At 39.8% G+C, this 12,567-nt stretch overlaps 1 protein-coding gene and 1 long non-coding RNA gene across 3 annotated transcripts in view; one reads left to right on the forward strand and one right to left on the reverse strand.

The window, feature by feature from the left end:
• fgf11b (fibroblast growth factor 11b) overlaps nucleotides 1-827 on the reverse strand; it is a 60,761-nt gene extending 59,934 nt beyond the window's left edge. The window contains exon 1 of the mRNA XM_048177946.1: nucleotides 274-827. Within this exon, the coding sequence (XP_048033903.1) occupies nucleotides 274-466 (193 nt within the window). The 5' untranslated portion in view covers nucleotides 467-827. The remainder of the gene's footprint in view (nucleotides 1-273) is intronic.
• The window catches only part of LOC125259964, a 66,925-nt gene that overhangs the window by 17,935 nt on the left and 36,423 nt on the right, over nucleotides 1-12,567 (forward strand). The window lies entirely within an intron of this gene.

The raw sequence follows: 12,567 nt of genomic DNA on the forward strand, positions 1-12,567 counted from the left end.
TGCTTCACAGAGACAACTGTATTTCAGACCGGACTGTATTTCAGCGTTGTATCCTTACATTTGTACCACAGCCAGTTTGAGCTTGAGTGTGACTGTGAAGTGGCAACAGAGAAGCCAAGAAGAATGCCATTTGTTTGCAACTTTAGTTTAAAACTTTTTTTCATTCTGCTCTTTTGGTACTTCAAGAAAGCAGTTACCTTTCGTATTTTCAGTTGGTGGATTTGGTTTCACAAATTTAAAGTGGTTAAAATAGGAAGTTACAGATAAACCTACCTGGTCTTTTGTCTGTTCTTCCTCTTCGGCCGCCACATAATCGTACTTTTGATATGAGAACGAGAATTTGTTTCTGGCAAAGGGACTTGTTGCTCTTGGGGCACGGCTTGCGTTTGTTGGCTATCGGCCGGTTGGCCTGGTCGTCCTTGACTGCCCGTTTTTGTCTGATGAGAGAACTGGCAAGAGCTGCCATCTTCCCCCCCCCTCTCACCTTTGGGAGGGGGGTCTCTGTTTGCTTTAGAGACCCTCTCTGGATGCACTTGTCTTTTCACCAGCAACACAAAGAGATAAAACTCAGGGGTCAAGCCTCGCGTGGAGAGCCAAGAATTCAGGTAGGTTCCTCACGTGTCCGTGTGTTTCCCTCCAGTAAGGGAAGAGGTTAAGTTCTGGTCCACTCACAACCTGTCCATGGTTTGTCCTTCATTATGTTTGTTTCGATAAATACATATTGACACCGCAACAAATCCTTAAAACGTAAATCGACGTCGTCACATTTCCACAAAAAGATACAAAAAGAGGCTGACAAAGTCATCGTTGCGACATTGCCGACATATTTGCCCACCCCCCCCCCCTTCTCTCCTCTCCCTTCCCCTCCCCTTGTGTCTTGTTCCTGAAGACGAAAACACTGACAAAGCTAAAGTTTAGCACACAGAAACGATGAGCTTTCTCACCCACACACGGCTGGTCCTTGCAGAAAGTTCTTCACTCATCAGCAGCAGAATTATTCAGCTTAAATCAGGAACAGATCCTGTCAGAAATGGGCAGATGGTCAGCCTGCGGTCCCTATGGCTAACTTTAGTTGTGCTGTGGAAAAAAATAATCTGGAGCGGTAATCCAGCTCTCCCACGTCCAGAGGCACTTCTGCTTCAGCTGCTGGGACGGACAAAGCCCTGAGTCGCAGGACGGGAGCCGGCAAAAGAAGAATGGACTCTGAGAAATTTCCCTTCTGCCTCTTCTGGCACGCACTATCTCTCCCCACAGCCCTACATTACCCCCCCCCACCACCCCAAAGCCAGCGAGCGTGTGTGTATGTGGGTGTGTGCGCAAATCCAGCGGCTACCACCAGTAAAGGTGACATTCATGAGAGAACAAGTGAGGGAGGGAGAGCGAGAGCGATCGAGTGAGGGAAAAAGAGCGAGTGAGTGTAAAAGAGAGTGAGAGAAGAACAAGAATGATGAATGAGAACAATGGAGGAGAGAAAACAGAAAGATGAAGGGAGAGAAAAAGAGGAGGGTGAGAGAGAGTTAACACTACTGTTCTTCCTTCAGTCTGCCGTGTCTGTCCTTGATGGGTAGAGTGGAGGAGGGAGAGGGAGAGAGAGAGAGAGAGAGCTTGAGGTGCCAATGGTGACAGTTTTCAGTCACCTCAGGAAGAACATCGCAGTCGTGCGTTCTGAGTCAGTTATCACTGCCAAATTCACACACTCGCACACACATTTATCCCCCTCTCCCGTCTCTCTCTCTCTCTCTGATACACACATCCTCGTGTACACAATCACTTTTAGGGGATTAGGATTGTACCACTTTTATTGGTTTAGCGTTCAGATTCTTGCGGTCCTTGTGCTGGGAGTGCTTCACGTTTGCTTTAGGTGTAAGACTAACGCAAACAGAAAGACTTCCTCTGTCTTATCTTTTTCTCTTATCCTCTTTTTTTTCTCATTTACTTTATTGCTCTGGATTCTTCATCTAAAAGCTCTTTTTCCCTCCCTCAGTGTCCCCCCTCCTCCTTCTCATTCTTCTTTCTGACATCACTGCAGTTTTGCTTTATCTCAGTGTATTTTCCAGTCTCTTGGCACTCTGCAAATACAGCATGTGAAATGAGCGGGACCTGAGGGGCGGTTTGCTTAAAGAGACAGACAGGCACTGAGCATGTGTGTCAGGATGGGTGGCTGTCTCTCATTAATAGTGACACAGACAGGTAGAGACAAAAATAGTCTTTGCTCTGCCATGCCCTCGTCCACAAACAAACATGCTTGATTTTGTTGGTCCAGGAACAAGGATTCCTATTAATCATTTTAGGGTTATGGTTATGGCTGGGGTTAGGGACTATCTGATTGTAGCAGTAGTTTGTGCAAAGATGTAACCAAATATTTGAGATTTGGCTGACCAATAGTGGTTCAACGGATCACTAAACTCACGGTTCGCATCATATTATGGTTTTTGAGTCACGGATCGGATCATTTTTCGGATGAGCAAGAAAAAAAAATATTTGGGGGATGGGGGTAACTTTGCTTTTCATTTATTACTTAAAGCACACTTTAAGTAGTCTGATACCACACCAAAACTACTAGCCTAACTAATGAAGTTCAGATATTATTAAAGGTAAGTGAACAGTCAGTAAAAATTACACGAATTAAAGGCATTAAAATATAGCCTAACAAAGTTACAAATAAAGTATGGTCTAACTGTAGTATTCATTTCAGGTACAGAAACGTAATAATTAAATGAAAAATAACATTATGTTCATTGTATAAATTTAATATAGATTAATCTTTGTTAAAGCTGTGTTTTGTTGTTTAACATTAATGACAAAGACAACAGCAAGGCTGCTGTCACTTTAAGATAGAATGCACAAATCCACAATAATGATACACATTCTTTTACTGTTCTCTTTCTCGAGACATAACCGACTGTATTTACGAGAATACTTGCCGAGTCTGGTATTTTAACCTAATTTTATGTGTGTATATGTCCATCCAAGTGCAAGTAGACGCTAAAGAGGAATCCATTCAAAGTTTGTGCGCCTCTCTCTCTCTCTCTGTGTTTGCTTTCCGAATTAAAGTGTTAGTTCACCCAAAAATGAAAATTCTGTCTTTAATTACTCACCCTCATGTCGTTTCACACCCGTAAGACCTTCGTTCATCTTCGGAACACAAATAAAGATATTTTTTCATAAAATCTGATGGCTTAGTGAGGCCTGCATTGCCAGCAAGACAATTAACACTTTCAATGCCCAGAAAGCTACTAAAGAGATATTTAAAACAGTTCATGTGACTACAGTGGTTCAACCTTAATGTTATGAAGCGACGAGAATACTTTTTCAGAGCGGCAAAGTCACATGATTTCAGTAAACAAGGCTTTGTTACTTGATAAGTGTTTCGAAATTTCAGTGGTTCACCACTGAGGGGCGTGACTTTGGCAGTTTGATACGCTCTCCGAACCACTGAATCGAAACAAAAGATTCGTAAAGCTTCGAAGCTTCATGAAGCAGTGTTTTGAAATCACCCATCACTAGATATTGTCATAAAGAGGAAGAGGGCCATAAAAATTATTCTCGTCGCATTAAGGTTGAACCACTGTAGTCACTTGAACTGTTTTAAATACGTCTTTAGTAGATTTTATGAAAAATATCTTAATTTGTGTTCCGAAGATGAACGAAGGTCTTACATGAGAGTGAGTAATTAATGACAGAATTTTCATTTTTGGGTGAACTAACCCTTTAAATTCTCTTTTGTCTTTTCTAGCGCTGGAATGATTTAAAATCTGATGATTGTGTAAACTAGCAAGACAAAACACGTGCAAATTATAAACTTTCAGTCTATGGTGGTTAAACTTGAAATAATCTGCAAATCACATCCATGCTGAACTGGTCCGTACGGATCACGGATCAACAATGATCCGTTTAACCCCTACTGAACAAATGTGAATGTTTAAGAATCTGCCTATAAAAACCCCATCTTGATAACCATTAATCTAAAAATATCTCAATGTCTCAATCCAGGAATGTTGTCCCAAGACCAAAGATGTTGATCTAGTAGGGACACATCTGTCTTCAAAAAAAAGTGTCTTGTTCTCTAACAAAAATAAAGATTGCACACAGAAATATGTGAACGTATCATCATAAAGAACTAGAGATGATTCATGAGGAACAACCCCTGACCATGATCTCTAAGCCAAACTGCTCTGTGATTATCATTGATTGTATGGATATGCAGTGCTAAGAAGTTTAAATTGTGCCTGGTGTAATTGAATCTGTCTTGGCTGTTTATCTTGTAGAGATAGCAAGATGCTTCCACAACATAAAAATTTGCAGCTTTTCAGTGCAACCTCAATAAATCAGCTATTCAAGGGGCCAGTCAATCAATCAAATTTTATTTGGCAACCTCACAGAAATCTGCTGTGGAAGCATCTAGAAAGTACCGACTTGATTTACCTTCGGTTCAGAAATGACGTTGCCTCAACAGACAAGGTCACAATCCGTCAACTGCTGATTGTCAGAAGACAACCAAAGTTCCTGGTCCTTAACAAGGGGGATAAAATGGGGATGATTTAATTAGTATTTTCCAAAAAGCCTTGTAGCCACATCTCAGAGTCAGTAGCTCTCTAAAGGAGCCAGTGCAATCTCATCTCAGGACAGAGGAAACGTCAACTATTTTAAATTCCTATTTTACAAAGAATTGGCCATAAGCCAGTTGCCATTTGATTTGTCAGTGCAGATACATAAGCACAGCAGCCAAGTCAGATAATTTTACTGAAAAGTTAATGTATGGAACTTTCTAGAGTTGTGTTCCTCTGTTGCACAAAGATAGTTCACAGAATATTTGTGTTCCCATTACTTACTACTGATATAACAGGATATTGAATAAATGCTTGGATAGCAGGTTAGTTAAAAAAGTATCCTGCTAAAGTATGTGATTTTTTTATTTTTTTATTTGATTGCACATTTTCACTTCATGATCACCACATCATTTTCTAAGCAATTCACAATGAAATAATTGTGATTTTTATTTTGCTTGAAAGGATCTATTTAGTTAGAATACATTGTTCAACGAGTTTCAGAAAGTCAGTTCAAAAATCAGCCTCTGTCCCTATTCACTTTTATTGTATTGACAAGCAAAGGCTGCTTTTCACAAAAGCATCATGAGCTAAGTTGATCGTAGAGAACATCGGTTGCAGTGGTCTCCCGATCAACTTGTGCAAAATTTTAGGAAATGCAGCCCAGAACATTCTTCACCTTTTTTCTTCTTTTGTTTGCTTTTCTCCTAAAGGGATTAAGAAAATAATATTGTACCATCCTAGGAGTCCAGTAAATGTTTTTAGGTTTATTTTGCAGATTTAAGACTAGTTTCTGTCATGGCAGAGGGTGTGTTTAACCTTCCCCTGCTTTCCCAACCAATTACTTTCCACAAAGGTCTCCCTGACCTCCCTGACAAACACGGACAACCCTCCTCTCCTGTTTCCCCATGTGTCTGCAAGGCTCAGCCCAACCTAGCTGGCCCAGTTCTGTCTTTATGTCTCTCCCAGTACCTTGTCTCTCTTTCTGTCTGTCTCATCTCCTCTCTTGTTCTATCTTTCTCTCTCTACTCTATTCATCATTGCCCAAACTGATGACAGGAGGTATTCTTCCATAATCCCAACTTCCATTATGTAAGCATGCACAATATCTCTTGCAATGTTTTTCCAGTTTCAGAAATGATTTTTAGAATTTGCATGACCTCTGGGTCAGGATCTCATTAGAGAAGGAGGGTGGGGGATATGCTTTTCATTTTCAAAAGCAGGATATGCAATTATTATTTACACAGACAAGCTTGTAATGAGGCTTGAGTCCTAAATGTGCTTCACTGACTTAAATATTAGTGAGGTTTGTGTGGATTTTTGTAAGCAGGTGAGCACGTCTGAGCAATTCCATTCAAATTAATGTTTTAATGCGTGTCCACGTGTGACTTGTAAATCATACTCGTTCCTTGACTTTTTAGTTGATGGTGGTTTAAGTCTCAGTTCGGCGTATGTGAACACAAATTTGAAATTCATCCATCACATTTGACTGAACTCTTTCAAGAGGACTTGACTATAAGGAGCATTTTTTTTTTGAATGGGTGAAGATCTGTCTTGAAAACATATCTCTCTCACTTCTTGCGTGCATTGGCCCCCAGACCCCTAATTAGAGACTGATGATGAATTCATAGTCATTCAGTCACTGAAGGTGATGAATCACCAAAACGCTGTTGCATGCTGATTAACTTCAAAAATCATGCTGGACTTCCATTATTTCAAAAGTGTTCCTCAAGTGGACTGCAGAGAGGCCATGTATTGTCAATTTTGATTTCATAGTGACTGTAATATAGATGTTACAACATGAAGCATGTTTTTTAACGTAATTACAAAACATTTTTATGGTGTAACTATTGTATTTTGGTGATAATATGATACATTTTTGTAAGAGGTCAAGAAAACAGTATTACATTCTTCGTCCCACTCTTAAGGTTTCCACACAGAGATTCACAACTTCAGCTGCAATTTCAACCGATGGACCCGGGCCTAAGAACTGCTAACTGTGGCGGCCCTGACTACTGCCATTTTGTATTTATGTTATTATTATGTTATTGGTTACAGGGCTTGAATTTCAGCACGGGTATTGCGCATATTTTTACTCATTCCTGCAAGTTCACTCTTATAATGTGGCAAATTCCTTCAAATATTTATTCACGATAGCTTGTGGGTTGAATGAGCAACTCAAGCGTTTTTAATCCATTCAGAACTCTCGTGCTCTCTGATAGATGGTATGTGCTCACTTGTATAAAGCCACCTGTCAAACTGGTCTCTGCTTATTTTCACGGTTTATAAATGCAGCCTGATGTCTTAAGCGAACGTAAACAGTTGAGGAAGAGGGCAATCCGGGCGATGTCATCTTGTTCCCTCCGGATGAGGACCTCCACACATTGTTCAACATACTAAAGGTGTTTCTGGCTTTGCTGAGATGCTTCTTGATGTTGCTGCTTGCTCCTCCGTCGCGTCGAATGGTGCTGCCTAGGTAAATAAACTCCTCAGTTGTGGGTAGATATGTTCCTTCTACTTGGACTGGTGAGGGGTTGGGGGGTATTCAGTGTCATCATCTCTGTTTTCTTCTTACTGATCTTGAAGCCTATTTGCTGTGCATAGGTGCTAAGAAGACATCTTTTCTCCTGCGTGTGCTGGTGGGTATGTAAAAGCAGTGCTAGGCTGCCAGCAAAGTCAAGATCTTCCAGTGTTGAGAAGAGAGTCCATCTGATGATGTCTCTTGGTGGTTCTTTGTTTTTCTGTCGCATCACCCAGTCGATGGTCATGTTGAAGAGCATTGCTGACATTACACATCCTTGTCTGACTCCTGTCTTCACCTCGAAACTGCAATTGCTGTTAGAAGGATGATCTGTTGTGGCTGAGATTATTTCTCCTCCATGAGTTTCATCTTCATGGCTCTCCTGTTTTCGATGGCTTTCCAGGTGTCTGCTGTAATCCACTCTCTTCTATTCTTTAGTTTTGTTCCCAGGCATGCTTTATTGGTTTCAAAGTACACTGCTTTGACTTGCTCCCATTTGTTGTTGACTTCATCTGGGTCTGGCTGTTTGAAGTCCATATTGCCACCAGAGTAGGGCTGGACGATTATGGCCTAAAATCAAAACCTCGATTAATTGAACATTTTACCTCGATTACGATTAATGAACGATTATTTTATTTCTAATATTTTTTTTTTTTTTTTTTTTTTTTTTTTTTTTTTGCCCTCATAGTTCACTGACAAGGTTTGTACTGTAAATAGCCTATGATTGACTATTAAGGTGGGATATTTTTTTTCCTGTTGAAAGAGTGATCTGACATCATAGCTCACTATCAGCAGTTATTTTATCTATGGTTTTTAACATTTCCTACAGGTTTCTGCTCGTTGTAAATCAGATAAAGATAAATTAGCACAGTACCAGTAGTGATTGCGTGTGTGAATTAGTCATACCGTCTCTCTATTAATTGTGAAGCTGTGGGTTGTAAATAGTTCCTTCAAAAGTAGAAAAAATAGATGCTATAACTTTTGAGTTTCTAAGCTATTTTAGTGATAAATCACAGGACAGCGCTGATAACAAGTTTCTGCGTTCCTCTGTGTGCGCGCGATCTTCACGTTTTGCGCAGCTGTTTGTATGAGTGCTCGTGCCACATGCAGCTGCGCAAGCGCGGCATAGATATATGTATAATACATATATATATCTATGCGAGCGTGGTAGCTCGATATAATAATACACATCCGATCGCCTAATCGCTTAAATGTCCAAACCATAAAACAAATACAACTGACAAAGTTTAGTCAAGACGCAAGGCTCACCGCTCGCGCGCCATCACTATGTGTTGAACCGGCGTTCACCTCCGTGTTTTGCTTTTATGCCACTGACTGGACTGGGCGGAGTCACGTGGCTACACACGCAGTTATGTTTTTAAGGGGGAAGTATTAACAGGATTAAAAAACCGAAATAACCGACATGGGAAAATTACGTCGGTTAGAGGTTCTGAATTTCGGTTTCGATTACTTTTCGATTAATCGTCCAGCCCTACACCAGAGCCTGGAATCTGTTTTTCCGCTGTAAAATAAAGCGTTCTTCACTCTTGGATAGATTCTCACCTAGATTCTCCACATCAAACTGTTGGCGTTCTGCTCTTTTTTTTTTTTTTTTTTTTTTTTTTTTTGCCTAATTCTCCTCAGTTTCAGTGCTGCTATGACCAGATGGTGGTTGCTGCCAACATCAGCTCCCCTCTTCACTCTGACTTCCAGGAGCAATCGTCTCCACATTCCATTTATCATCAGGTGGTCTATCTGGTTCCTGTCTCTGCCATTTGGGGAGCACCAGGTCATTTGTTGTACAGAATTTGAACAGTCTTCTCATATGTGCCGCATCCTTCTCTTCTCATGGCCCTGTCATAGTTTTTGTTGTCATTACCAACCTTAGCATTGAAGTCCCGCATCACAATCTTCAAATCATGTTATGGTGTGTCTTCTAACTCAGCTTGTAATTGGTCATAAAAAATATCCTTTATTTCTTTATCACTGTCGTTTGTTGGAGCATAACACTGGGTGATAGTGGTATTGATATGCCTTCCTCTTGTTCTAATCTTCATGAAACTGCTGTTGATAGGCTTGTACTCCATCAAACATTTTTCTCTTCTTCTCTTCAGGATAATGTCTACTCCCTCATGATGTTGTTTGTCATCCCTTCCTGAGTACAGTACTCTCTCTCCTGTGTTGGTTTTGTGTCTGTCTGATCCTTTCCATCTACTCTCACTGACACCAAGGATGTGTAGATTGTAGCGTCTCATCTCTGATGTAGCTTCAGCCAGTTTTCTGGTTTCAAACATGGTTTGCACATTCCAGAATCCTATCCTGGTCTTGTATTTGGCATTCAGGTCTTCCATCCTCCCTTCAGTGGCTTCCTTTCGGCTTTCTTCACTGGCATTCTTTTGAGTATCTTTCGAGACTCTGAAAGCCCATCACACACAGACATTTTGATTCTCTTTGTTGCTGTTCCGCAACAAAGCTTTTTTTTAAAGAGACTGGGTTGTTAGCCCTGTGCCCAACCCCTAACCTGGAAAGTCAGTGGATCAATTTGAGGGTGAGTAAATGATGAGAAAATTTTCATTTTTGGGTGAACTATCCCTTTAAAACAAGCCTCTTTGTCTCAACTCATGAATATAAGAATTGTAACCCCATTTAAAAACATAAAGACATTGAATGAGCAAATAACATATACTCCCCCCTCAAATTAAAAAATTTGGCACCAAATTCTCTGTTATAAACCATAGATATCAGATCAGGCAGTGCTGACGTGGAAACCAGGAGAAACAACTCCCATGAACAAACAAGTTGAAAGCTTTTCAGTTCACAAATTACCAACATTCACCATGGATTTAATGTAGTAACTAATTACTTATTAACTAGTAACTGTAACTAGGGATGTCCAGATCCGATCACATGATCGGAAATCGGGCCCGATCACGTGATTTCAGACTCGATCGGAATCGGACGTTACCTCCCGATCAGGACTCGGATATATATGTATTAGGGGTGCAACGGTTCTCAGTAAAAAATCAAACCGTACGGTTCTCCACTTACGGTTCGGTACGCACTTGCACCGCGGTCCATCTCTATTGGTTAATATGGTTTGTTTAAAATAGCAACGTGGAAAACAGACAGACAGAGTTCAAATAATGTATGTTTCAATCGATCGATGCGCAAAACGTTACAACAACGATAATCAGAAAGCGTGGACAAAACAGTCACTCTTTGTAAACTGTTACCTGCGAGTGCCGTATGCTCTAATGTCCAGTCATTTACGCCGTCATCACCCGGGTGTTGATACAGGTGAGACCTGAACAGCACACGTTGCTATCTGTGTTTAAACTAACTCATTTAAGCCTTGCTGATTTAAACCTTCAAGAACAAGACGCGAAAGAGAACTCACACGCGCTGTGAGAAGATTTGTGTGCGCTCATCCGAAGCGCGCACACGCTTATTTCAGTCAGCGCGCAAATACTGAGTTCTCTTTCAAGTCTTGCGCTTCAGCGGACAAATTCATACAAAAATTATGTCAACATGCCCGTCTTAGGGAGTATCATAGGAAACATAGTCGGTTATGTCTTAAGTGAACGTATATTAGTCGAGAAAGACAGCGCATGTGTAAGAGTATATGTACTGGATCGTGCATGTCTTATAGGGAAAAAAAACTATTCCTGCTGCCTGTTTTTAATGTTAAATCAAACAACAAATAACAAAGAAATCACTCACTGCTCTTGACTGAATAGTTTTTGTAACTTCAATAATGATTAATCTTTATTTATTTTATACAATAAAGATAATATGCAGTGCTATTTTATATTTGATTACTTTATCCATTTTCTGTACTTGAAAACCACTATTTTCTGTTTCAAACTTTCACATAGCATCTTTTGGTTATAAAAACAATAAAAATTCAAATCTACATTTTGATTTTAAAAAGTTTATTATAAACACGTATTATTTTTCCCCCAAAATGCAATAAATCCATGACACTTTTTTAGTCTAAACTTTGCCAATATTTATCTTATATACAGGCATTGTACTAAAAATACATTCAGCCGTCGCTCCCAAAATGAATTCAACGGGTCATCTTGTTAATGTTATAAATTAATTGTCATTACCGATTAAAGAGTATCTGGCGCCACCGCACGGTTAAATAAACACATTTGCCGAGTACATTGGTATTAAAAACGGCTTTTTAAAAAAGCCTTCAATGTTTACAGTGGGTGGAATGGTGCGCTGTGATTGGTTGAGCGGATATATCACATTCTGCAGAAAAAGCAGACTGTTGTTTGTCGCGTTTTGGAAAGAAAGGGAGAAAACATGACAGAATAACAAGAGGGTTATCGCATTTTGCGCAAAATTAATAAATGACTTTTCAATACCGACCAGATACAATACTGATTTTGGCGGAAACACTTTTTTTGAAAATGGCGTTTATCGCGTTTTGGAACCAAACTCTTCAGATGTTGTTGCGAGGGGAATGGGAAATTCTGGTTTTGATTAAATGTTACAAGGGCACATGAATTTAAAACATGATTTCTGAAGAAAAATAATTTATGATGACCACTGCAGTATTCCATAAAATATAAGAATTGTCCATTTTGATTTCATGCTGACTTTAGGCTATATGAACCTCTCACAGATGTATTGGTGAAAGTAGCCCTTGAGCTGGTAGTTTGAGAGACTTGCTTTAAAGTGCACAGTGTAACTCATCCAACATATCTGTCTAACAGTTTCACTTTGTTCCTTTCTTCTTTTTTGTCTCAGAGCTGTATGATATCTCTTGATCTGTTTGTCTGTCTCAGTTGCGCTACTTTATTTGGGTACCTTAGATACTGAAACATCACAGAAATGTTGAGTTACAACACAGCACTGTGTTATCACACCACCTTCCCTCTATTTCTCTCTTACACACACAAACACTGACATTCAAAACACACACATCTCCACCCACGGGACTTAACTGGTTCTTCCTCTCTTCTATCTCCATCAGTATTTTGCTGAGGCTGTTTGGAGGGGATAAAAGATTTCTCTCTGTAGATGTACCCTGATAACAGAGATATCATATATGCTAAAGAAGGCGAAGAGCTAAGCCTTTTCCTCATCTATAAGATTAACAGTCAAATCGATCTTTTATATTTACTTTTTTCATTTTCTTCTTTTAAATTCCCCTAGGAAATTTAAATGGACAAAATATGAAAGTCTGAACAGGGCTCCACACTAATATTTGAGAGCAGTGGTACCGGTCCCACTAAGTTCTACATGTTAGCGCCAGCACCTGATTTGGTAGCGCTGAGGGGGGAGGGGGGATTGTTAATCATAAAGGCTATATACTCATAAAATTACTATTGTTTTGCATTAATAAGCGCACTTACTAATAATATTATGTTTATTTCTAGGAAATGCACATTTGAAGATAAAGCACTGAGCTTGAGCTGAGATGCAGATAAAATAACTTAACAACAACCTAATTTTTATGGGGGAAAATTTTTAACATTCTACTCT

Source organism: Megalobrama amblycephala, linkage group LG2 (assembly GCF_018812025.1).
Source record: "Megalobrama amblycephala isolate DHTTF-2021 linkage group LG2, ASM1881202v1, whole genome shotgun sequence".
Classification (NCBI taxonomy): Eukaryota; Metazoa; Chordata; class Actinopteri; order Cypriniformes; family Xenocyprididae; genus Megalobrama; species Megalobrama amblycephala.